The sequence below is a fragment of the Anneissia japonica genome, unplaced genomic scaffold, assembly GCF_011630105.1.
Source record: "Anneissia japonica isolate Jap-2015-1 unplaced genomic scaffold, ASM1163010v1 scaffold3474_len973312_cov172, whole genome shotgun sequence".
Taxonomy (NCBI): Eukaryota; Metazoa; Echinodermata; class Crinoidea; order Comatulida; family Comatulidae; genus Anneissia; species Anneissia japonica.
In genome coordinates this window covers 889,035-915,984 of record NW_022747780.1, presented here as the reverse complement: position 1 = coordinate 915,984, position 26,950 = coordinate 889,035, and the positions used below count along the sequence as shown (strand labels likewise).

The following is a 26,950-nucleotide window of genomic DNA, read 5'->3' as shown; positions in this document are numbered from 1 at the left end:
GTTGTGACATCATCACTTTATTTTGCACTGAATTTTTCTATTCTCGACTGATCACTAATTTGATACAGAGCCTCCGTTTTTATGCGTCACATCCATTTCTCTCGCACCACTCATGTGGAGGCGATCCTGTCGCTAAGCAAAATATTGAAAGATATTATTGAGGTTTTTCGTAGTATCTACTAGTATTTTATTGCAAAAAAAAGACAGTACAATTAACACTGTACAGTATATTATTATGCCTATGAAATTTTCTTTGTAAACCAAGAAAGCATCATGTGAGAATCTGTGAGAAGAAATCTCTTAACTAAATTGGGATATTGTTAATGAATAGAGAAAGATGATAAAATCAGTTATGTACAGTAGCTCATTGGATAGATTTTTAATATGTGTCTTTTTGTTTAGTCTAGTCTGTTCTTAGTACCAGTGGGTGGTAAAGTTTAATGCTATCTACCTACACAATCATTAATCACACCATACAAACTGTTAAGCATGAAGGTATGTCAGGTTTTTGCATTGTGCTTGTGGTTGACATTCTTATCTACTGTACATTACTTTAGTAGAGTGCACTATGGTATTTTAAAAAGATGGCCACTCTTAAGGGAGCTTGGCCCTTGAACCTTCACATGCAAGTGTCAGCATAGTGGGTTTTAACTTGCATTCCTTAGGTATTAAGTTCCTTACAGTACATCTAAAGTAAATTTATAAGTTTCAGTCAAAATATAATTTCCTAGCATTTTTGTCATGCAATACTTAACAGTATTAAAATTTTGCGTATTTTCCTGTCAGCTAGCTGTGTTATGGCTGTTGGCTAGTCCTGTTCTCAATCTAGGTATTGCCATAAAGAAACTTAGATCAAAGATGAAAACAGTGGTTTGTTTTTTTTCATTACTCTGTGTAGTACATACAGGCACAATATTGGTCATGGAGCAAAATCAAATATTAAGCAAACGAAATCATTTTTTTGTTCCCTTGCAATAATATATCATTCCCTCGAAATAATATTTCGTCTCAACAAAATATTATTTCGAGGGAACGAAATATTATTTCGAGGGAGCGAAGTATTTATTTTGACCGAACGAAATAATATTTACAAGTGAACAAACACAAGGAAACGAAATAATAATATTTCGATAGAACGTAACATTATTTCGCAGGAACGAAATAATATTTCGGGAGAACGAAATAATACTTCGAGGAAACGAAATCATTTTGTTCCCTTGAAATGATTTTGCTCCTTCGAAATAATTAGTTGTTCCCTCGAAATGTCATTTCGAGGAAACGGAATATTATTTCGAGGGAACGAAATAACTTAATACTTTTTCTAACCATGTCTCCTTAGAAGCTCCGTATGTATGCGCAGAGCTATTATTTTGACATTATTTGATTTAATTCCATATAAACTATACCTACACCCTAAACTAAGCTTAATTGAAATTTCATTAGTTCATGCTTAGAAAGTTAAACACGTTTAAATGCGACAAAAGAAAATATAGATATGCCAATGGTAGTTAAAAATTAAGAAGCAGTTAGCCTAATATACGGCAATATACCGTACGATAATGGGAAATGACAACAGTTATATTAAAATAATAATTAGATCAAAATGTAAGGCCACAAAAATCACTTTCATAGGCTTGCAGATAAAAATTTCATATTAAAAGAGTAAAAGGAATATAATGTAGATAATTTATTTAATAATTAATTTATCTATTTATTTTGCGCTAATTCCATTAAACTATGTTCTCTATGTGAACATAGAAAAGAACGATTACAAATTTATAATATAAACGATATATTAATTTCTACATTCCAGTCATTTCAAAATGATTGCCGCCAGCGACCGAAATTGTTATACATAAGTTAAAAAAAGCTTTAGTCTTATGAACAGCATTACACTAAATAAAAGATGATCAAATTTTAGACAGAAAAACAATGAGGCATAATGCAAATATAACAATTTAAGAAAAGGGTAAATTATCAACTTAGATGAATTACAACATTATACAGTATTACCACCCTCTTCTATATATATTTTAAGAGAAGTTGGTGGTTAAGTTTGGATGAAAAAATAGTTGATGTAATTGAGATAACACCGGATTAATATTATTTTCACCATTTATAGAGCGTATCCTAGAAAGGTTGGTTGATATATAGGTGCCTTCTTAAATAAATTAAATAATGTGTTGCTTTATCAGCGAAGTCTCATTACGAGTATAGTGGATATATTTTTAGTTGTTCTGTCACAGGATTTGAACCCAGGACCCTGGGATTGGCATGCAAACATCTAAAACTATCAAGCTACATCTCCACTAAATAAAAGGAATAAAGATTTTTTGAAAAGGACTGACGATTAATAACAAAGGGGTTATAAATATCGCGAATAGGGATGAATTAATATCCCAGACAAAACAAAGGTCTTGTGCTTAAATTTCATTTAACAAAGAAATCATTATGGTGTATAATCTTTTATCAACACTCTTTACTGCAAGAATTTGGACACATCCTAGTTTCTTAATATTTTTTTCATATACATAGGCCTATGTGGGATCAAATATTAGACAAGCATATTCCAAAGAGATCAAATCAGGACCAGTTTCAATAATAAAATTTGCGGTATATGAAATCGAATTCCAATCAACCTCATCCCCACCATAATTTCAGCTGAGTTGAAAGAAAGAAATACGGTTGTGGAAATTGAAAAAAAAACCCATTAAAAATAACATGTTTTTCCAAGTGTCTTAATTTTACATAAAAGCCCTATCCAGTAGACTACCGTATCAACATTTATTTTTTTTTTTTGACAAAAGCATGCCTCTAAATATGTTCATGATGACATATTCACATCATGGCCATATACAGGAACATCATTACTTTAATATGGCAATACAACCATTTTCTAGTCGAAAAAAAAATTATAGCGTGGACAGAGTTTAAAGCTGACGTTCAATCCTAATGCATCAAATATTTTTTTGTTAAAATACAATAGTATATATTCGCCTCAGCCCCACCACACCCCCAGAAATGCATGAGAGCAGTTGACTACACAGTAACTAACGTAGTAAATGTAAAAAGTAAAAACTACAGTATCTCTCCTCGAACAGCATTCCGGTTATTTTTTAGTGTGGGTTACGGGGCCAAAATAAAGATCACTTACGAAAGAGAAATATTATGTATCACGGTTGAATTATTGTATCTTACCTGATACAGCCGAAATCAGCAAAGATATCATAAGTTGTCGAAGCATTTTGAATAAATTGACAAACAACTTCCAACACAAGTTATAAGTATTAAAAATTTAGCCCTATCGCTATTGCTTCAAGCTCTTGCAAAGTTGATTCTGCAATGACAGTGTCTTGTGCGAATTTGGTATTTAAAAATTAGTATTTCTATTTTTTCTTAAAAACATCCAATGATATTGCATACTGCATAAAATCTTAAAATATGATTAATATAATTAAGTGATGAACATCATGTGCACCTAGCAACAGCGAGGTATGTTGTCAAGACAACGAACGGATTTTAGAAACCGCCGAGTTTTCACTAATAAAAACATCACTGCATTACGTGCAGTATGTGGATAAATACTTCATCGTAATTAATTAGGTCTATAATTTTGTTTTTTATTTATGTTACTTATTGCAGACAGCAATTAATGGTTAATTTCAGTGAGTATTGGAATCGCATATATTATTGTAACAGAGAATGTATCAGCCTTCAATGGAAGTACAGAGAAATACTTAATAAATCCATTTATTATTATTATTATTAATAGCATGGAGTTATTAATGAGAGATCAGTGATTAGCAGATCCCTTCGTCGACGTGTCGAACCATGGAGGAATTAGTTCCTCCATGGTCGAACCAATGTGCTCCAACATTCTTAGCTCCGCCCAATTGCTGAACTCAGATGCAAGTGCAACGAGATTTTTTTATGGTTTTTTTTCATAAGCGTCGAAGAAAGGAATAACAAAGCCTTCAATTGTAGTTAGGCGAACGTAAAACACTTATACAGTGGCGTATCTAGGGGTCGCGTTGTTAGCACACGCACCCCAAAAAAGGCTTGCTCCCCAGTCCAAGCTTTTATTATTATGACCCATTCTTAGTCTCGCTAAAATCTCGCAAGTGATTCGAGTGGGTAGGGCAAAAACATCATTTCGTATTATTTCTCCTGACGCAAAACGACATTGGAATTGGGCTTAAGGTAAATGCTCCGATAAGCCCCGCTTTCGAATAAGTGCCGCTGTTGAATACTAACGCCGCACCAAACCTGATTTTTTTTTCGCTGTACTAAGCGCCGCACTGAATCCTTTAAAAACGCCCCGGCGCTTATTCGAGAATTTACACATAGGCCTACATAAACATTCAAATATCCAAAAAGTCAAACAAATATATTGTAATCGGACGGAATATGAGTAAATATATATCAAATTACTATTACAATAAATTTGGGTGTGTGTCCATCACATGCTGATTGCCTTTGGGGCGTTTGACACCCAAACACTTTCTGGTGTACTTAATCACTATCTAGAGTATTTGTATTTTATTCCACTACGGATTAAGCAGCGTTTCCAATACAATACAATAATGTATAATATTTCTGTCGTAGTATTTTAATGTTCATGTACGCTTAACTGAATGTTAATGCATCATTTGGATGCATGTATTATGGGTATGATATTTTGTTTACAATAAGTCCTTATGTTAGAAAAGCCTTTAGGGGCAGCACAGTACATTATGTGACTATCTTTGAGCAGCTGCCCCTACCTCTGTTTTACTACTGTACGTTGTACAATTCGTCGTTATTATAATGACATATTATCATCAAATACAAGAGTGTTTGATAACGACTCTTTTATTTTGCGTAGCGTGGGCTTGCTTGTCTGTCGTGTGATGCAATAACGAATTTCGAATTTCGGTACCTGCTCTAAAGCCCATTTTACACGGAGCAATACTGCTTGCATGGGCAATCACTATATATCAACTTTTGACAGAATCAATTGTCTTGCACTCGAATTTACACGAGCAAATATTAGTGCTTGTAAGTTTGGTAGGATAATGATAATACATTGGTACTCTGTAGAAATAAGACATGTTATACCAAATTTTGTCAAAATCGAAGCACTTTTGATGTTCCATTATCTACACTACATGCCTATCTATTATATTACAGTATATTAAGCAGTACTAATTTTATATAGGCCTACTGAATTTTACTCTAGAAAAAAAATCAAAGTGTTGGTTTATGGCAGTAGTTTATTAATCTATAGCTGCATATAGTTATCTCCACACAGGAAAACATTCTGAACAAGAAAGGTGGATCAATATAAGTAAACATCTGGATATATATGTTTTTTTAATGAGAATAAACCTATCAACTGATTTTAACTCTCAAATTTGAGTAAACCGATGGAAAAGTTATTAAAATTCCAGAGTAGGTCTCTTGTGAGAGAAACTCTCCTGAAAAAGTTTGCACCGGTTCATTTTTTTTTTAAGGCAAGTGGTCTTTAGGGGTACGGCCCTAATGAATATGCATAGTTCGGACTGGAGACGCGGCGACCCTTTCCTGGTTCTTAAATCAGCGCATTTTGCCTTGTAGCCTTTAGTGCACATCGTTTCTCCTATATTGAATTCAATTTCCCACCAAATCCCCAATCCCCACTTGAATACAGGATGTAAGCTGTACTTTGGGGCGTTTGGCACCCAAACACTTTATGGTGTACTTAATCACTATGTAAAGTATTTGCATTTTATTCCACTACGGATTAAGCAGCGTTTCCAATACAATACAATAATGTATAATATTTCTATCGTAGTATTTTAATGTTCATGTACGCTTAACTGACTAGTGGAAAATCAGCTTTAGACCCACCCCTTGGATACCGGTAGTGTTGCTAAGATCCCCAAAAACGACATTGTTAAAAACATACGGCACGTGTGTTTGTGAAGCCTGTTTTCATAGGCGAGTTTATTCGCGCAAACGAAAGCGTCGGTTCATGCGCACGCGCATTCACGTTACTATCGAAGTTTTTCGCTTCAAATATCAGTAGTTCGAATTAAACTGTTTCTACTTTTTGCGAAGCGACAAAATGCGCAACCAATCAGAGCTCAGAAATAGAACCGACACTTTTGATTCGTGCGAATAAATTAGCCTATTTGAAAACAGGCTTTAGACACTCGTGTATTCCTAGCTCTGTTCTGATTGGCCAGTTAAGATTGATTGACACTCCGAAAAGGTCCATTCCGCGTTTAAGTCCTTAAAAAATGTCTATTCGGTTAACGTTGATAAACGACTTAGGCAGTGGTATTGAGGGCCGTGAACTACAAAAAATGTTATTTCTTCATCATTTCATAACATTTAGCCGTAAATTAACCATAACTTAATTGATACCATGTTCTATATTTCGCTAAAATTCTATGGTATCTCTTTCCACTTCATCGATATTAATGCAGTTGAATGTTATTTTCTATGAAAACATAATTGCTAATCGTAGCAAGGTTATACTCTGATATTTTCCTTATTATCGTCATAAACGTCATAGGCGTGCAGCTGGAGACGTGGGGGTGGGGGTGGGGTCTGCTGCACACAATCGCCCTCAAGAAGCAGACTGTTACACACCTTAAATCCAATTGGTCAAATTAGTTTTCATGATTGTAAAAAGGGTAGCATGGATTTAAGTCGTCGTACGTCGTTTAGTAGGAGGAGTTGCTAAAATCCTACAACAGGCCTTTATCGCGCATTTTACTTTCAAATTATCTACATAGAATTCTAAACCTCAAAATATGTCTACATTTAGATTTGTCGGCTGCTATTTGTTCCCATGATATATGGTAGTTTATGTCAGAGATTTGGTTCTATGCTTTATTGTTTATTTATATCTATTTTTCCTGCGTTGGATTTGAGGGTTGGAGGATGCATTAATTCTTGTTAAAATTGAACATCTTGACATAATGGTATCATTCAAAGATTTGTAAATGCTCATCTGAGTGCTTTCCAGTTTGCATTCACTTTGATGTGAGCGGCAATGGATATTTAGCCCCGTAAGCAAAGGCCTAATGCATTTCACGTTTTAATAACTTTAAACTGTCACTGAATCTTGGATTATGTTTGTCGCATTAGCTGTGTCTTGATTATATTGTCAAGTTATTTAGTGACTATGATGTTTTTCGGGGTCACTTGTGGTCGTCACAAAAGTTCTCTTGAATTGCTGAGACTTGGCTTACGTTTCATAGCCCGGTAAGAAAAGGCGCATTTATAAGTGCGCAGTACCGGTACTAATAAACAGTTCAAATGTTGTTCTAATTTCCATGTGTAAATCCTGATGACACCGTGATGTGTAAAACACGGACGTTGAGTGGCCTAAGTCGCCTAATTCATTTGGCCTACTAGTTAAAAGTTTAAAAAATATATAGTTACAACAATAGAACAATGCACCATTGAAGTGGTAAATCTAAAACATTTTCATAGAAGTATGTTCACCCGCCGACTGAAAAAAAAAATGCCAGGAATCATCTGCGTGCTATTATTTCAATTGTAGCATAAGTGCATTACACCGTGGCAAGATAAGCGGTAGTAATGTCAGGTTGAAAAGTGACGAGGCACTAAAACCACCATGATTACAGTGAAGCAGTTCGAAAACAATGTTAAACCGATCTTCGACGATAAAGAAAAGCATAAAGCTGTAGGCCTACACCCGATTGCTTTGAAATAACATGTTTTCAAAAGCATTTAGGCCAACAGTGCATTGATCTAACTACAGAAACAAGTTTTAGCGAACTTAATTTATTTAAAAAAAAATCAAGATTGTTCAGATAGAATTTTGAGAAGGAAGGCATAATGCAGTCCGCGCCCCGTACAAGTGATGCCTATGATATTATACGGTACTTGATGTCATGATGTGCCTATGGTTCCTTTAAATATGTTAATATTATACAATCTGGTTCCGGCCAGTTGCCACCCGGGTCCGCCCGTAGCCACCCGGCATTTTTGCCACCCGGCCCTTTGCCAACTGACCCGTTGCCACCCGGCGTTTCTCCCGACCTTTACCACCATAGGCCCGTTGCCAACTGGCTTTTAGCAACCCGACTATAATTATTTGTTAAATTCCATATTTACAGTCAAATTGAGGAGCGTTTATTTGAGTACTGTATATACCGTACGTATCCATTTTACAACAAAAAAATAAACGCCTCCCTGGAATAAATCCCCCTCAAAATCCCTTCTCAACAATAAACGCCATAGGGCATTTACTCATGTTATTGGGTCTTCATATATTGCTTCCTAAATTAGGCCATGTGCTAAATGATTGATGGTCATTGCAATGGTATTTAAAAACTCACCTGAAATGTCAGAGTATGGTTTGATTTAATTGGTGAAGATGTTGTGTGGTGCCATGATAATGCTTGATATGGGTTGTGAGTGTCGTTCACTGGTAAACAGTGATATTTGGATTTCAAACAAGGTACGGAAGGGAAAAAACCATGTGACTTTCAGTTTTACTAGGCTTGAATAGACCTTTCTGGAATGTCAATCAAGCTTAACAACTGACCAATCACAAGTGGTCACGTCATGTCTGATCAGCTGCTGATAGGCCCACTTGCCTATGTCCACAATGACATGGGCCAGATAGACAAGAACACCGGGGTAACCCCTTACTTCTCAAACTAATAATAATGATGTACTGTACTAGGCTCTTTTAAGTGCACACGAGCAAATTGTTCTTGAAGCTTTGAAAAAAATTCCACCAACTTATTAAGCATTATGCTGGTGCAAATAGCCATAAACTGTTCTCAAGTGAGAAACGTCTTCAAGGGTTTGTTAGTTTCTGGCCTTAAATTGAAACATCATTGGACTGAATAGAAACGGCAACTTGAAAACATAAAGCCAAGCATATCGTAACATCAAATATAATAGTATATTGTGACAGACCTAGTTTTAAGGTGGCGGTACCATTAAATACTAATGGGTGAAGACGGACAACAAAAGAGAAATAGGCCTACATTCTCCCACAATATCTATAGGTGAACCGCTAATGGAGTCAGGGTACAATGTACTAATATAAATGATTTTGAGAAAATATGCATGTTTTTTGTAGATATTGTTCAGATTTATCTGTCAAGATCAGTAAATATTTTTTGACAAGCACCATGAATACTTCAGATCTGGTTCGCTGCAAGCAGGATGTGGTGCTAAATTGAAACTAGTTTTTTAACTTTTTTTCTCACAAGAAGCCATTTGAAGTGCTTCATACCCTTTGAATTTATTCAATTATATTTTCTTCAGTCAGGTATTTACGTGGGCCTCTTGTCACGGTATGATGCACTACAAAGTTAATTTTTTGAAAACATATTTTTAAAGTAATTTAAGTATCGCACGCACATTTTTGTTTGACATTTTAAAGTTGTTTCAACTTTATTGTTGATCTTTCTTTTAAATGGCATAGGTGATCCTACTTCATAAAAGTAGGTTAATGCGTTGTCTATTGTTGTCAAACTTGTTTCCCTTTCAATGAACGCAACTAGAGAGGAACACAAAGTGCCAGGCCTAGATAATACAACATTTTTTTTTATGCCGGCCATTAAAATTCTCTTGGCAAAATACTTGTAGCACCAACCCCAAAACTGGTTGTCTGGATTGGGAATAATAATAATAATAATAATAATAATAATAATAATAATAATAATAATAATAATAATAATAATAATAATAATAATTATTATTATTATTATTATTATTATTATTATTATTATTATTATTATTGTTTCTATATATATATATATTTATATAATAATAATAATAAAAAATAAACAGGATTGTATAAAAATTGTTGTCCAACTCAATATATGTTAATTAATTAACTCATGTTATCAGAGTTCGCTGATGACCATTTTTTTGGGTACAATTAACAACTTTCACTATTTGACTAAATGACAACAATACATTTATACAATAATATACTATACAATAAGTAATACTAATAATAATAATAATATGTGTTGGGGTAACAATTCCACCAAATCCCCATGTGACTGATTACTGAAAGTATTGCTGTATATTGTTCAAAATTAGAGCCATATTAGCCACATTGTTTTGAATAACGATTTTATTTAAGAAACAAAAGTTAGTTTCAGGTAAATGAGGTACCGTACTCTACAATTGTACAGTCTATACCGTACTGTAGGAAAATATGGAATAAGTATCTAATTAATCTAATACAATATAACCCAAATTTATAGAGCATATTTCCGAAATTTATAAACAACATTACAAAGGCATTCAAAGCACCCAAAACATTATTATTAGACAATAGATGAATACAATTTGTATAATATTCATGAAACAAATATAATGTAATATAATATAATGGAATGCTTATGAAAATATATAAACAATAGAGAGAGCTAGATATGTTAATATAGTTTTCAGGGATGCATAGCGTGTAGTGTCCAATACGTGTCACATTGGACAGTAGTCACAAAGTGCGATATAAACACTGTCAATTATCAAATTAATGTCTATTTTATTACGTATATTTTTACTTATATAACTCGAGAATTATTTTTTTTTTCATGAATATGCCTATTTTCTTACAGAATTTCGATAGGCCTAGTACTTTTTAACTCATTTTTGTGATGAACAATAGTTTTTAATTTGTATTTTGTATTGTATTTGAGTTTTACTAATTTGTTGTATTTGTTCTTTAGTGAATGAACAATTGTTATACATCTAGATGTGTATAAGAGACAGCAAATATATTGGTGAAAGCGATGACAATGAAAACAAAAGTCAAGTTGACGTATTTTTGGAACATAATTTATTTATATAAATAAAAATAAATAACATAACTATATATATATATATATATTAGGCCTTCATATACATATATATAGGCCTATATATATATATATATATATATATATAATATGATGTTTTACTAATTTGTGTTGCGTGTTGTTCATTTTATAAACCATGTATTAGAAACATTTCTTGTGCACATAAAACATTGGAATTTATCAGTGCAATTTCTCTTTCGAAACAAGGGTAAAATCATCACAATAATTAAAACAATAAAGAAATATGTATCGTCTTACTTTGTATCCATTTTGTTATATTCATTTTAATCTGCAGTCAGCCATGAGCGAACTTACTTGTCTGACCCCCGGGACAAGTGTTATTTTTTATTTAATTTATTTTTTTACTTGTCCCTAAAATGTCTAAAAGCATTTTTAGAATAGGATACATACCGTAATGAGCAATGCTTTTACCATGGACCTATTAGTCTATGCTTTTAGAATGCTTATGAAAAGTCGGACTCTTGACAACACGCAACTTGTTGCGCACAAATCAAACAAAAAACCGACTATGGTTACGCACTGCATGCTCATCATATGCTGGGAGTTGTTGACCCACTTTTCGGCAAACGTGACTCGACGAACGAACATATTGCGATATATTAACATTCAAAATGCTTTTTATGAATTATTTATTAATTAATTAAAAATATGCAATTTATAGTCACCAACACTTCCGATTTAACCAGGAAATATAAAGTGCTTGTCCTTCCTTGAAAGGTATGCAGTTTGACTTATTTTGGGCAACAAATGAAATGAGGGTCTGTGTGCCATTCATGTTGTAAAATATCCCCCGCACCAAATTAGGTCTAGAAATGCGTTCCGAAATGTAGACCCTGATAATTTATACAGCTTTGCTTGCGGCCGCTTCGGCCATACTCTATTTATTTGTATTGGTATTGATAACAATTTTTGTTAGGTTAGGTTCCGGGCTAAAAGTTGAGAGTGATTATGACTGAGTATTTTATAGTTTTAAGTTTTAAGTTGAGGGCGGTCTGCCCTTTCGTAGTAGGCCTATCTTTATATTTTTTGGTTTCAGCTGACTGCCCGACGATCTCTGTCCGATGAGTGGGGGTGGGGGGCTTGACCTGTCCGATGGGAAGTTCCCTGGCCGTCTCCCCGCTAGCGCTGGCGCCGCCACACTGACATCATGACCTGTGTGCGGCGCGCGCGTACCTTTGAGAGTTGACACGCTGTCACGGCGCACGCGCACATGTTGCACTGATAGCAGACTGCAGCAGCGAGATTCGAAAATTTGCAGAATGAAAATTTTTATTGATTCATTTTTTAAAGCTAAGCCTTACAGACAGGTATTGTTCAGGAACAATCCGTAAGTATTTACGAAGCTTAGTGGAAATTGCTCCTTATTCTTCAGACTATGGTAGTAGTATTTTTAGGCTAGGCTATAGGCTAGGCTAGCCCTAGCTAGGGAGGGGCCCCCTACCTAGGCTAGGTAGGTAGAAATGGTGGTGCAAAAGGGGAGGCCTAGGCCGCCACTCACCCCCTCACTAAGCAAGGATAGGCCTAGTATAATATTTAATTTGACCATGATTTGATAGACTAGCAAGCATCAGTAGGTAGGGCCAGCATTTTTTATTAAGGTTTCAAATTTTGGAATAATCACAGACCCTGGGTGCACAACCACTAATAAATAATAAAGTTTGGAATAATCACAGACCCTGGATGCACAACCACTATTAATAAATAATGATAATGGTTGCCATTGTTTTTTCAAAACCCAATAAAATTCAAATCAAAATCCAAGAAATTTAATACGTGCCATCTGGCATCGTGTTGGGATTTAATTTAATAGTTTTATTATGATGTCATTGATGTCATTTATTATGATGGGTATTTTTTTAAGTTTTTGATTTGAGCAGGAAATTGTTAAATATTCAACTCCCTACTTGGATTTATACTTTCAAATGAAGTTGTTTTCAGGGAAAAAACATTGTTATTTACAATTGTATTTTAAAAGTATTTTTGTAAGACCGCGACACAGTATAAAGTATGTATGATATATTTATGATGACATCTTTTGTATAATGTTAACATAGTGACCACAATTTAGTGAATTGTTTGGGTTTTTCTCATTTTTAACATCAATATTAAACAACATACAGAACAAACATTTCTAGTTAAAGTAAAAACCTATGTTTTTTTTTATCATTTTGAAATCTTTATATTTTTTCTAGGAATATATTATGCCTTTTATAAAGGTTTCAAAACCTCAAGCCTTGGTAGATGAGATCATCGATATTCAAGTTGGTGGCCTCAGACCTCATCAGAATGTAACTCTCCGGGCTTTCCTTGACGAGTTGGGAAAAAAGTTTGAAGCACATGCTCACTTTGTAGCAGACAACAATGGAGATATGGATACCTGCCAAATATCTGAGGGAGGATCTTATATAGGTAATAAAAGGCCTTAAATGATTTGATAATTTTGCTTATGATTATTATAGGTCTAATCATTATAGAAATACTTTAATGGATGGATATATTTGGTGTAAACACCAAGGATAATCCATGAAAAGTCTTAAGAAAACTTATTTCCAGTGGGATCCTTCTGGTGGTGATTGGGTTGTACACAGGGAGAAAATCCCCTGCTCTTTTCCGAAGAATGTACTGCGTTTTTAAACATGCACATGGGCCATAATGCACACGGGACCAACGGCTTAAACATTTCTCATACGAAAGACAACTTGCCTTTCAGCCCTCTAGCTGAAATACAAGGAGAGCAGCGATGGGAATTGAACCAGGGACCTAGAGAGAGACTCCACGGTTCAGCACATATACAAAGTGGTTATCACTAGTTAAGCCAACTGAGCTAAGCTGCTTTCTCAGCACTTACATTGCACCATCAACTGTACCTAGGAACCTTTAGGATTTGTTCTAGCCAGAAAGCTAAGCCCCAGACTACATTTTATTTCGACTTTGTTCATGTTCTAAATACCCATTTTGGGCCAGCGGTGCCAAAATCAGCATCAGTGTCAGACCAAAACAAGAAAATTTACTTCACATTCATGTTCTCCACATTTGAAGCTTTCAAAATTATAGGTCATTTACTGAAATCTGTTTATTATGATTAAGATTATTACTGCTTCTCTGTACTGAAGTATACAATACTACCACATTTTTATGCTATTTACTCAGTATAACATTTTAGTGATAGTACACTGTTTTTGGGATAGCAAGCACAGGGTTCGAATTTCCTAAAAATTTTTCTATCAGCAAATAGTTGCTGTAGGCTGTGGCTTTACTACAGCCATTTATTCTTCTACAGCAAGCTTAATAAACTGTTTTATGAACACTGTAGGCCAGGTGTGGCCATAAAAATCGGTCTGAGGGCGAAAGTGAATTTTGGATTTAACACAGAGGGCTGCACCCGAATTTTGATATTTCCATTGAGCTTCCAAAAACCTCAAAGCACTGCTTTTACACCACTTTATTCTCAGTTTAATGTTACTTTATACATATAATCGGTGTCGGGCCGTAAAAATTAAAGTGTTTTCTAGCTAATGTTGCTTGGCGAGTCGCACACATAGGGTTTTTATTTCAATTTCGCAGGCCGCAAAATAATCACTGTAGGGCCGCACTTTGCCTACCTGTGCCGTAGGCCTATTATTCTATAAATGTAATTGTATAATCCATTGCTAGGCCCAGATTATGCAACTCAACAGCAAAAAGCTTGCTGTCGAGTCTGGGATTTACAGGAGCAGTGGAAGGCCCTTTCTACAGCAATTGCTGTCGGTGCTGCTGAAGTTTCAACCTTACAAGCATCATTTACACTCCCAACTTTAATAAGTTAAAGTGCTTGCTTTGTTTGTGTTTTTAAAGTTGATTGTTTCTCATAAAAGGCATCCAGCAAATGGGTCTTTTCACAAGCATGAAGCCATCACCAAATCAAAAGTCTGGAACGCGACTTCGTAAAATAGTTGCTACAACTCCATTTGAAGTGCATCTAGCAGTTTATGATGGATGGTTGACAACAGAAGACTTCTACAAGTCTTCTGCTCCAGCAGTGTTATCAAAAATTAAAATCGAAAGATGGTATCTATCAGATGACGTCGAACGGATCAAGATCAGTACTGGAAATATCCGAGGTGTTCTCTTTAAACCAAAAAGTGAGTAATTTATGTCGCAATGATAAAATAATTTTTAGTTCCTTTGTGACCTTAAGGTCACAAGGAACTAATGGGATAATTTGAACATGAAATGTATGTGAGTGTGTGTGTGTGTGAGCAAAGTGAGCAGTGGGTTTTTTAAACGAATAGGCTCCTAAACGGTGCCTCACGGTGGGTATAATGTTTTGCTAACATTTTGTTTTTCATCGCGAGAGGGTAAGCGAGCTCCATAATGCATACCTTGTTGGTGTAGTTGACCAATTGTTTACGGGATCGTGGGTAGGGTTAGGCCTCTGTCGTGTTAATGTAGCAGGTGCACGTGTTATTAAAAATGAAAAAAAGTGATCTAACCAAACACGGTCTTTACATAATGGTATTGGATCGAACGTGTTTAATATTTTGCGGAAATTTTGTTTCTATCTCGAGAGTATACAGTTTACACTAGAGAAGTTGTCTGTGTTGTTTATGCGAACGTATAGGCCCTAGCGTGAACTGAGGTAGTTGTGGTAAGTCGACTACTGCTTGTCTCTAAAGTCTTTTACACACGATGAACACGGCAATTGACGTTGCTATTGGTGTGCAATACTATAACAACTCCCTGGCAATACGTACAAAACACGACGACGACAGCAGCATTCAGTCTTGTAAAATAAATAATATATTGGTCTACCACAAGACTACCATACAGATCAATAAACAATAATCCGCGACAAAATAAAAATCAAGAGTATTTGTAACGATTGAATATGTAGCAAAAATGCATTCATATAAACACAACCTACTATTCTGACCAGACTGACCTCCATTACTGGAATTAGACCCTAGAGGTCTGTGGCTTGATAAACCACAGAGCAAAAGTTGACAGTTTTGGCGGCATTAGTTTGATAGACTATTTACAATCGTTGAAATGAAATTCCTCTAGGCCTATATATAAAAAAAAACCAAAAGAAAGTGGTGCAGAAAAAAACTAATTGTGCACAGTTACTGTACTTTAAACACAGAAAAACGTACGTGTCGTCAGTATGAGGAAGTTTTTTTTTTGTTTACGACTGCTGTGTAATTTTACTGGTTTACAACATAGTCATGTCATGTATACTTGAATATGTAAAATAAATGAGTATTCCGTATTCTTAACTCTCTGCAAACTCGAAAATAAATAATTGACCGAGGCACGTTTTATCTACCACCATACAGCGCATGCGTGACATGCAGTATGCAGCAGTGGTTGTAGTTATTCTTATTATATCTCTATGAGTTATTGTGATAACTATTCTACTTATTACGCATGCGTGTCACTAAGCAGATTTTGAACGAAGAACGAAAGAAAATTTGTTGTTGTGGAGGAGGTATGTCAAACAATGAAGACTATTTTAGTAGATGATAAATGAATAAGTTTGACTTCTAAAACCGCCAACTTTGGTTCTGTGATTTGACCAGTCAAGTTCAAAACAGTGGCAAATCTGCCAAATTGTGAAAAAATAAAAATGAAGGACATTTTGTGGTGTAACCCAACACCACCCCAGCCCTACCATGGTTTTGGTTAAGGTGGGAGCTTTTTAGGACATGACAGCTTTGGATACCCGAAAATGTTAATCATACTTCAAAATTGTTATCTCAAATTGACGTCCCGATTTCCGATGTCAAAAACACCAAAAAATAGGTACGTCCCTATTTTTAGAATAAAAAAAAAAATAATTGCAAAAAGTATCCACTACTTGCCAGTGTGATGAAGGGAATATTAGTCCGTGGTTCCCCGGGTATAATCCCATCCCCATGAACGCGAAACTGTCCCGATTTCAGGGGGGAGGGGAGTGGAATTATACCCCGGGATTCCCTTGGTCTAGTGTATGAACAAACGAAATGACGATCGTTTTGCAAGGTGTTTTTCACCTACGATTCAATAGCCTATCAAAACAATATTCGGGCGAAGAAATCAGCCTTGCATGTTGTAACAAGTTATTTTTAGCAGCCAATCTCTGTGGAAACATGTGAGTCTTCACGCTGTGAATTAACGATCCGATCAGCCCACTGGGCAGGTCTTTTCAGGGACGGACCGCGGTGTTGTCTGTCTTTACTTTAGCCGCAGTTAGCGAGCTGCTTATTTTTAGCGACAGTAAACAACAAAGTAATTTACAAGAATGGGCTTTGTGTTTTAATTTATGGCAACCAATATCAGTTTTAAGCAATTTTAAGAGTTTCAAGTCGGCTGAATTCGGAGACAATTCCTTTATTTTTTGAGCATTTGTTAAATTTATCGACCTAGGCAAGGCCTGCTGGCCGACTTACCCAATCCTCAGACCCTGGAACATCACCCGGGGAAATTTGTGTAAGCGAAGTTGGGTGTAAAGTCGGTGTGGGATTCTACCCGGGGAACTATGGTAATATTTTATAGCAGTAGTGACTGAGAAAGTTTTCTCTATTGTTGAAAAAACGAAACCAAGCTTCGAGCTAGCATGACAACAAAAACTTAAAGTGCTTTAATGACACACAAGCTGGAAATGTTGAACAGAGATTATAAGTGTCATTCAAATAAATATTGACGTTATGACTCCAATGTCTGAGATCCAGCGAAACAAGCAACATACCGTGCCCTTCATGGTGAAGTCTGTAAGCCTACTGATTAAAATGTAAATTAAATATTTTTTCTTGGTTGTGAGGTAAATAAACAGTACACTTGAAATTAAGTATAAATCTAGTTTTGTTTGAAGCAACTGTACAGGAATTAGGATATAATTGCCATCTTAATTTTTTGTCACCAATGAATAGCGTCCCTATTTTTGATATTCGAATGTTGGCAGATATGTAAATATACAGCATTTGATGGACGGACCTGTATGGGGGTGTAGGTGTACGTAAAAACATTAGAAACCATTACTGGACTACATATCCCTCTAAACTACGTTTACGTACAAAAGAACGTACACACCCGCAGGGTTCTGGTTCTTTTTTTTTTACAATCAAAAGCTGGGTTCTGACTGCGTCGTATGACGAATCCAACTCGGCTCCCTGCTAATTGCCAGTAGCAGTCTTAACACTGTCATTAAAAACAATACGTTGCATGTGCATCGTCGCATTGCATTCTTTAAAGAATCACTTCAACCGTCAGGCACCCAGCTTAAAAGAGAACAAGCAAAATGATTTTTTGTTCTAGAGAGGATTTTTGATATGCCATTAATAATAGAATCAACCTTAAAATCATTTTTTGGCTTTTTTTTATGAAGTTATAGGCGATTAAATACGATTTTACCATGACGTCACTGGCGAAAAAGTAACAAAAGATCGTGTAAATAGCGCCGCGTAGGGTATCCGCCACGTACAATCTTTGCGTGTATGCTGTAACCATGACTGTAAATTGTGATCATTACAGCATGCACGCAAAGATCGTACGCGGCGGATACCCTGCGCGCTGGATACCCTACGCGCTGGATACCCTACGTGGCGCTATTTACACGACCTTTTGTTACTTTTTCACCAGTGATGTCATGGTAAATCGTATATAATCGCCTATAACTTCATAAAAAATAGCCAAAAAACGATTTTAAGGTTGATTCTATTTAATGTCATATCAAATATCCACTCTAGAACAAAAAATCATTTTGCTAGTTCTCTTTTAAGTCTTGTTCACCAAAGAGCTATTCTTCCATGAGGCCGTATCTTTTATGTATGAAACAAATGTAAATGTACAACTAGACAAGAACTGTTGTACATAGAGAAATACAAACTAAAAGAAAAATAGAAAAGTTGAAAACCAAAAAAACAAAAATATGCAACAACCAAATAAACTGTACTAAAAGAAATTATTATGTTCATATCATATCTCAGTTCTGAAATTAAATTTTTTTTTTTTAAATAATAAATATTTCAAGAATTATTATGCTTATTCATAACAGTTTTTGCACTGAATCCAGGAACACACTGCATTTGTATGACGGTTGGCCGTGGAATCCTACGTTCTGTGAGCGCAAATGATGTGTGCTGTCTGCTAAAGGCCAACTCAGACAGCATCGTACGACGCAGCCCGACGCTATTTATCTTCGGGACAGTCTTAAGCTATCATGAGAAATACATGATTTTAATACAGTATTCTACGACGTGACTGACCCCGGTCCAAACCATCGTATCTGCGTTTAACTCACACAGACCCAACGCGAAAAATTGCGTCGTACGACCTTTCCGGAGTGTCAAACAAATTTAACAGCTGACCAATCAGAATAAGACCAGGAATATGTAAACTTTGCAACAATATTCTAGGGGCGGGTCCTAATGGAAAGGTCTATTGTCTGTGGCAGTTTGAGTGGGTTATTTAAAATTATTTGCTGCGCACATTGAGTTTTCTTTGGGCCGACCAATCTACCTTATACTCATGTTTTTTAGACAGCAACTTGTGTCCGGGAGTGATTGATATATTTGGTTTCATTGGAGGAATTTTTGAGTTCAGAGCTGCTTTACTCGCATCGCATGGCTACGCTACATTATGTTTACCTTACTTCCAGTATGAAGATCTACCCATTTCCCAACATCGCGTCACTATGGAATATTTTGAGGTAGGTAAAAGTTTTACTATATTGACAGTCATGCGCATTGGTGTATCCATTTTGGTGCTTATTTACAGTGGTGGACATCATGTGAAGCTTCAAATGGGTCCCAACTGTAGGCCCCTTCCAAATTTTTGAAAAAAAAATATGGGGAGAAAAAGAAAATTGTATTAAAATTTAAGTTTGAGAGTGCCATTTCAGGCCATCTAGAGATGCTATGCTTCAACCCCATCAACATTGGAGTAAAGGTAGTCTAGATCCTCCACCAGTAAAATTTTGTCACTAAACGCCCTCTATTTCAAATTCCTTTGTCCGCCACTGACATAAAATTATAACTACTTGCTTGTCACCTGTCGGTGCTTCTGCTCCAGGCAGATAGGCTTTCAAGGACCGTTACCGCTTCCTCTATTGTTCTAAACTAAACATATCTATTATAAGAATTCCATTCTTCTGTAGCGCATTCCACAAAAGCCTCAATGTACTTTACAACAAGAAAAACAGGCTGTAAGTAAATTTGACTTAAACTACAGTACTTGAACTAAAAACAGTTCTGAAAAGCATGTGCGCTATCAGTATAGGTATCCAGAACAGGGCTCCTTCCACTGAGGTATGCTGGGCTGCGGTAGCTTGCACCTCAGAAAAGCCCTCGGTTGTACTACCGTGTACTGCAAAAGACGACAGTGTCTGAAGTAAGGAACAGGTGGGGCCCAGCTCCCTGATGTTTCAAGCTTTCCAAGGTAATATTTTAGACATACACTGTATACCAAAGTCAGAAGTAGAATACTGGTTATATGCTTAAAATGCAATATGCTGAATAGCAGGTTTACTTTCTGTTATAGGAAGCTGTTGATTGGATGATTAGTCTTCCATTTGTAGCAGAGGATGGGCTAGGTGTTCTTGGTGTTTCCATGGGAGCTCAAATATCCATGATGATGTCAGTATTATTTCAACAGAAGGTATGCCAACATTAACTTTAAATTGTTCTGGTTTCCAAGCATATTTTAGATGTACGCCTTTTTTTCTTCTTTTAATCATATATTGGTGGAATATAACAAAGTGAGTGATAAAAAAATAGTTAGAGCCTAAAATATTTAAATTGGAATAATCACAAAATTTAAGGATTTTAATATACAGGATGAGTTACATTTGAAAACAAACTGCATGCAGCGCAAGTGATATGCAAATACTATGAATATCATTTGAAAAACAAACTGCATGCAGTGCAAGTGATATGCAAGTACTATGAATATCATTTAAAAACAAACTGCATGCAGTGCAAGTGATATGCAAGTACTATGAATATCACGTAAAAACAAACTGCATGCAGCACAAGTGATATGCAAATATTATGAATATCATTTGACAAAACAAACTGCATGCAGTGCAAGTGATATGCAAGTACTGTGAATATCATTTAAAACAAACTGCATGCAGTACAAGTAATATGCAAGTACTATGAATATCACGTAAAAACAAACTGCATGCAGTACAAGTAATATGCAAGTACTATGAATATCACGTAAAAACAAACTGCATGCAGTACAAGTAATATTCAAGTACTGTGAATATCACATAAAAACAAACTGCATGCAGCACAAGTGATATGCAAATACTATGAATATCATTTAAAAACAGACTGCATGCAGCGCAAGTGATATGCAAGTACTATGAATATCATTTAGAAACAAACTGCATGCAGCGCAAGTGATATGCAAGTACTATGAATATCGTGCAAAAAACAAACTGCATGCAGCACAAGTGATATGCAAATACTATGAATATCATTTAAAAACAGACTGCATGCAGCGCAAGTGATATGCAAATACTATGAATATCATTTAAAAACAGACTGCATGCAGCGCAAGTGATATGCAAATACTATGAATATCGTGCAAAAAACAAACTGCATGCAGTACAAGTAATATGCAAGTATCATGAATATCATTATCTTTATTGATAAATTTATAGAAAATCTTGAATATTAATAATCAACATTGATTCATTTCATAGATCAAGGCATGTGTTTGCATCAATGGATCGCATTATCATTTTAAAGAAAGCCCGGCACGACTATACAAAAATGAAGAAAAACCAGTTATGATGTAAGAATGATATTAGTGTAAGCCAATACAAATTTTGTTTTTAGCTTTAAAAGATACTGTATAATTACAAATGTGTTATTATTATTATTATTATTATTATTATTATTATTATTATTATTATTATTATTATTATTATTATTATTTAAGCTGGTGATATATTCAACTCTCATAGCCAGGAGGGCTACTTACTCTAGTGGACATATGCATCTATCTTATCAGCTAGGGTAAGGTAATAGCAATAGCTGTGTCTGCATTGGTATCTTCGAATAATGTTATTACATACAGTAAATACTTGTACGTTAAATGCATTGTTTAGCCATTGTAGTTAATGTTGTATATTTACTGTACATAAATTCAAAATGTTATGATGTATTGTTCATCATACATAGTTTTCTGCAATTTTCCTATCTTATTCCATTACTTCAAGTGCAAGGTTTGTTTGACATTCTGTTCATTCGATGAATCATATTTTTTCACCAGTGCTAGTGACGAAGTGAAGGGAGTGGGGGGTGGGTGGGAGGCAATTGTATTTTAAAATTGGCTGTTTCTATTTGTTATCACAATTCACTTTTACTGCTGTGATGATTCTGATAGTGTGTGTGTAATTTGAATTTGATTATCATCAGTGGTGTATAAAGGATTTTTAAAAGGGGTGGTATGGGGGGATGGGGTGCTGGACAGAAATACTACATCCACTGGACTTGGTGCAAGGTGCAAATCTAGGGGACAGAGCAGATCGATGGCTTTTGACTGCTGTGGTTGTCTTAAGCTGGGCATTATCTGCGACCGACGGTCGTTGGCCGCCGCGATAATATGGAGAATGCAACACCACAACGCGCGCGCAATGAATTGTTCTTAATGACGATCTTTTCAGAATGCCATCAACAATCAGACGATGTTGCATCATCTAACACTCACAGCGAGCAGAGTTGGAATTATCCGCTGACGGTCGTATGACCCAGTGAGTGCAAGGCTTTAAGGAACTTGGCAATTTATTTCCATTAATTTACTATACTTTTTTATGTTTGGACATAAAGGGTTTTGGGAGGGTGCTCAGGCACCCCCTTTTTCTTTGTTTACATCACTGATCAAGGTCAGGTCATTTTTGAACTTTTTTTATTTTTCAACTTTTTTAATTTTTTATAAACATCACTGCATTTCTCTCTTTTCATATTGCAGTTATGATATTTCTCGAATTATATTCATTGATGATAAGCAAGACAGAAGACAGTGTCCAGTTTTTGGGCCATACCTTGAAAAAGACGGTTTTATTGAAGTATGTTTGTTAATGGATTGAAATAGGTTTTAACATATTTAGTGTTTGTGGCTCAAGAAACTTAACATAAGGGGGTTTTGAACAGAGTGACAACCTAGTGCCTCCAGTCTGGAGTAAAACACTGGTAGGATTAATCGGTAGAAATGTTATGGCTTTGGAGGGTAATTAGACCACAATATTAGGAACGGCATTTGTATCATTTATTTCGCCAACTATCAAAACCATACAAAGAAGCACAATAAAAACTATCAACTAACACATTTAACACAAAAGACTATTAATGGGCTGGATTTCCCAAAAGTAAAAGTTTTGGTTTGATGACCTGAAGTGACACAGAACTACCATGCTAGTCTGATGGGTAATTTTTTATTCTGATCCAAAGCCATTGTATGAGGAATGCATCAAACATTGGTTAATTGGTGTTTCTTTATTTCACTTGAATGAAAACCATAGTAAAATTATGATTTGGTCTTTAATAATATCTGTATTTGTTTTTAGTATTGTTATTGTTTAATTATTACTGTATTATTATTTTTATTATAAGTATTCTATTATTATTATTATTATTATTATTATTATTATTATTATATTATTATTATTATTATCATTTATTTAATTATTACTGTATTATTATTTTTATTATAAGTATTCTATTATTATTATTATTATTATTATTATATTATTATTATTATCATTGTTATTGTTGTTATTATTGTAATTTTAGTAAAAAATAGTTTTTATTGTTATTATATTATTATTTGTGTTAATAATATTTTTACAATTTAACAGACATACATTCCCCAACCAACTGTAGTTGATTTTCATATGTTACTACACAAGGAATTGTGGTTCTTTTCTTGTTTAGATTGAGAAAGCAACCAGTGCTTTTTTGTTTGTCGTTGGTGAAGATGATTGGTCAATTAAAATCGCTGAGTTAGCTGACCAAGCTTGTCAACGTCTGAGAGATCACAAGAAAGAGAACTGGACATTAATCAGCTACCCAGGAGCAGGACATTTGATTGAACCGCCGTACACGCCACTAAGTAGTGAAGTTTATCAAGGCAACCAAAGTAAGTAACTTCAAAGATGCTATCAGTGATCACCAAAAATAGTATTCACGAGGAGGCGAGAGAACTTTCATTCAAAGTTCTTGACCGTGTGAGACAAACTCGATGGAAATACCTCGACCATATCCTGAGAATGGATAATTATCTCCTAGAGTTATCCACAAAATTGGCCCTGTTTATTCCTGGCTCAGTTCTTTGTCGACTCCCAATGTGGAGGAGATGATTGAAATCACTTCAGATTGAAAATGCTGGAGGGATGCCCGCTGGGGCATTTATAATAACAAATAAATAAATAAATAAAATTTGGTACCAAGTCTTGTATAAGTAGTAAATTTCCCCCATTTTATTGATATGTTTCCGAAAGTGCCACCCTGAGGTTATTATATTAGTTATTGTAAATTATTTCCGGTTTTTTTTTTTCGTTTTATGTTTTTAATTATTTCAACAAATTTCTTTGAGATAATCTGTTTGTTGGGTAAGCCAGGCACTTCACTGCGTCATACCACGGTCATATGATCGTCGCACGATTAAACAAACTCTGCTCCCTGAGATTGCTAGGCAACGCGATACCGTCTGCTGATTTTTGGTAGCGTTGCATTCTTCACAGAATCGTGTCGGCCGATGACCATTGGCGGAGTGAATGGTCAGCTTTAGGTGCATCTTAAAATACCATTGTATTTCAGAATTTTTTGTGGTAAAAAGATTCCAACATGTGACTATCAAGTTCCATTAAAATAATTCATGATCTTGTTCTTTTTAACAGTGGGTGTAGGATTATTTGGTGGAAGAACCAACGAACATGCCGAGGCACAAGAGAATGCGTGGAGAAACATATTAGCATTTTTCAATCAACATCTGCGTTGTGATAATAAACCAGGAACATGTTACAGTGCTTCAGATGCAGGACTGAAAAGCAAACTCTGATGCCTGTCAAGATATCAGCATTGTTATCGTATTGTAATCATACCTGGTTTGTGATTTTCAACTTTTAGGAAATTGCTTTAAATTTTTTTAAAATGCAACTTTAGTATTTGTGCATATTTCTCCAGCCATTTTACTTTCTAATATCAGTTCATAATTCTGAATGCATGAGAAAGTCATTGAGGGTTAAGTTGAAATTGTCATAAAAACAACTAAATATAAACCAATCATAGAACCTGTAGATAGCTACAATATTCCCAATTTTCTGCCAAAATGTCTTCTTTTTCTTGGAATACAAAAATATATTTTCAAAAATAAAGTTGATTTAATAGATAAATACATAATTTTGACAAATAGAACAGATTTCTTCATTTAATAAGCTTAAAAATTCAAGTTTAACTACAAAAATGTTTTGAAAGCAATTTCTGTGTAATTTAGCGGTGATTGTCCATGCATTTTGTTTATCTGCAACTGTATTTTTACATCGGGAATTGGGACTTCTCTTCATCTTCGTCCTGAATAAACTTTTCTGTATCCTTGTATTAACGTTTTGGTGGTGTAGCTATCAGACATCCTCATCATCTTTGAAACATATATTTCCAAATGTTCATCCACGGTAGTACCTTGAGGTTTTGCCTTGTCTTGTCCAGAATCCATATTTTTATCACTCACAGCCTTGTTTGAATGCTTTTATTGCAATGTGTTGAGAACACTTGTTCTTGTGCATTTACTTCTTTTTCCGAAAAATCCCTGTTACAAGTTTGTTTATGTCTCTTAAAGCAATTTCTATGTAATTCAACACATATATTTTGTTAAAGAGTGTATTGTCCCCATTCAGAAGTTGATGAAGTCGTCTGGCCCAATGGTTTTGTTGGCGTAGTTGCCAAAATTTCTCATGATTTCGCCATTGATGGTAAATGACTTTGCATTGCATTTGTTGATTGTTACTTCTACTTCTTCTTGGGTTGTGGTGTGGGTGATCCATACGTTGTCGATTCCACATTTGTTTGGTTTGGTCTTTGCGAAGAAATAGAAGAAAAGGTGTTCGACTTGCTCCAGAACCTCATTTTTGGTGAGCATTTTCTGTGTATAAAATGAAAATGTCCATCCATGGTGGCAACTTGTACCACAGCTCGCAGCCTTGTCTCCAACAAGTTGAAAAAATTCTGTTTATCGTGTCATCATATTAACATATCCATACTAACATTTCGAAAGTGGTAGTAGTCAAGCATCTTTGTCATCTTGTAAGTAATATTATACTCATATTTGAGAAGTCCTCAACAAGCCAGCTTTTGACGTTAGCGCCACTTAGGTCTACGCAATCGACTGTAAACTGCGTACTGGCAAAACCGAAATTCGCCCATCTACCAACTACTGTAATTGGCTCTGAATTCTGGAGACAAAACTATCCCCTATAACTATTACCTGGATTGGCATACTTAATTTTTTCCCAGGTAACAGATTGATAATATAAATTGAACCAAGGGTTCAGAGAGACTCACCTCTAGTATGAACTGGTGCCATAGTCATTGTCAGAGAGCATCTCGTAGCAAGGATACACTCTCTAACCAAAACGCATGACCTAAACCATATTACTCCGCCTGTACAGATAGGCATGAGGGGCCTGCGCTAATATAATATTAATGGAATCTTATTTATTTAATGACTTATTATACTCACATTTAGGTAGTCCTCTTCTAGGGAACTTTGTCCGTCCGTCTGTCACTCTTTCAATTTAACTTGTGAAGCACTTGCTGAAAAATAGTAGAATTCTTATTTTGCTTGTACAAGAATTTAAAACTGTACGGTAATTTAATAGTAATAACTGAATACCAGGCACTACTACTTAAATTTTGTCCATCCACTGCTCTTTCACTTTTATGTGAATGTGAAGTTTTGAGTGCTTTGTTAATAATCTGTTTCGGTAGTACTGTATCCTCTGGCAGTTTTATCATGTGTTCTAATCGGTTTCATCTAATCAATTGACTTCTTTTGATAATTTGGTTTCTTTGTTTAACTGTATTGTTTGATGTTTCCCACATTTTTTACATTTTATTAGGCCTACTTACCTGAAATGT

At 35.2% G+C, this 26,950-nt stretch overlaps 2 protein-coding genes across 2 annotated transcripts in view; one reads left to right on the top strand and one right to left on the bottom strand.

Moving 5' to 3' along the window:
* LOC117120603 (fibrinogen-like protein A) overlaps nucleotides 1–3,244 on the bottom strand; it is an 8,964-nt gene extending 5,720 nt beyond the window's left edge. Inside the window, exon 1 of the mRNA XM_033265633.1 lies at nucleotides 3,199–3,244. Coding sequence (XP_033121524.1) covers nucleotides 3,199–3,244 — 46 coding nt within the window. The remainder of the gene's footprint in view (nucleotides 1–3,198) is intronic.
* An 8,702-nt stretch (nucleotides 3,245–11,946) lies between these two features.
* Nucleotides 11,947–26,454, top strand: LOC117120606 (bile acid-CoA:amino acid N-acyltransferase-like). The gene is made up of 9 exons (XM_033265639.1): nucleotides 11,947–12,177; nucleotides 13,043–13,259; nucleotides 14,705–14,971; nucleotides 19,346–19,515; nucleotides 20,346–20,462; nucleotides 21,517–21,608; nucleotides 22,788–22,884; nucleotides 23,750–23,954; nucleotides 24,715–26,454. Exons 2-9 carry the CDS (start codon nucleotides 13,052–13,054, stop codon nucleotides 24,873–24,875), a joined length of 1,317 nt encoding a protein of 438 aa, XP_033121530.1. The 5' UTR covers nucleotides 11,947–12,177; nucleotides 13,043–13,051; the 3' UTR covers nucleotides 24,876–26,454.
* Nucleotides 26,455–26,950: the final 496 nt, after the last annotated feature.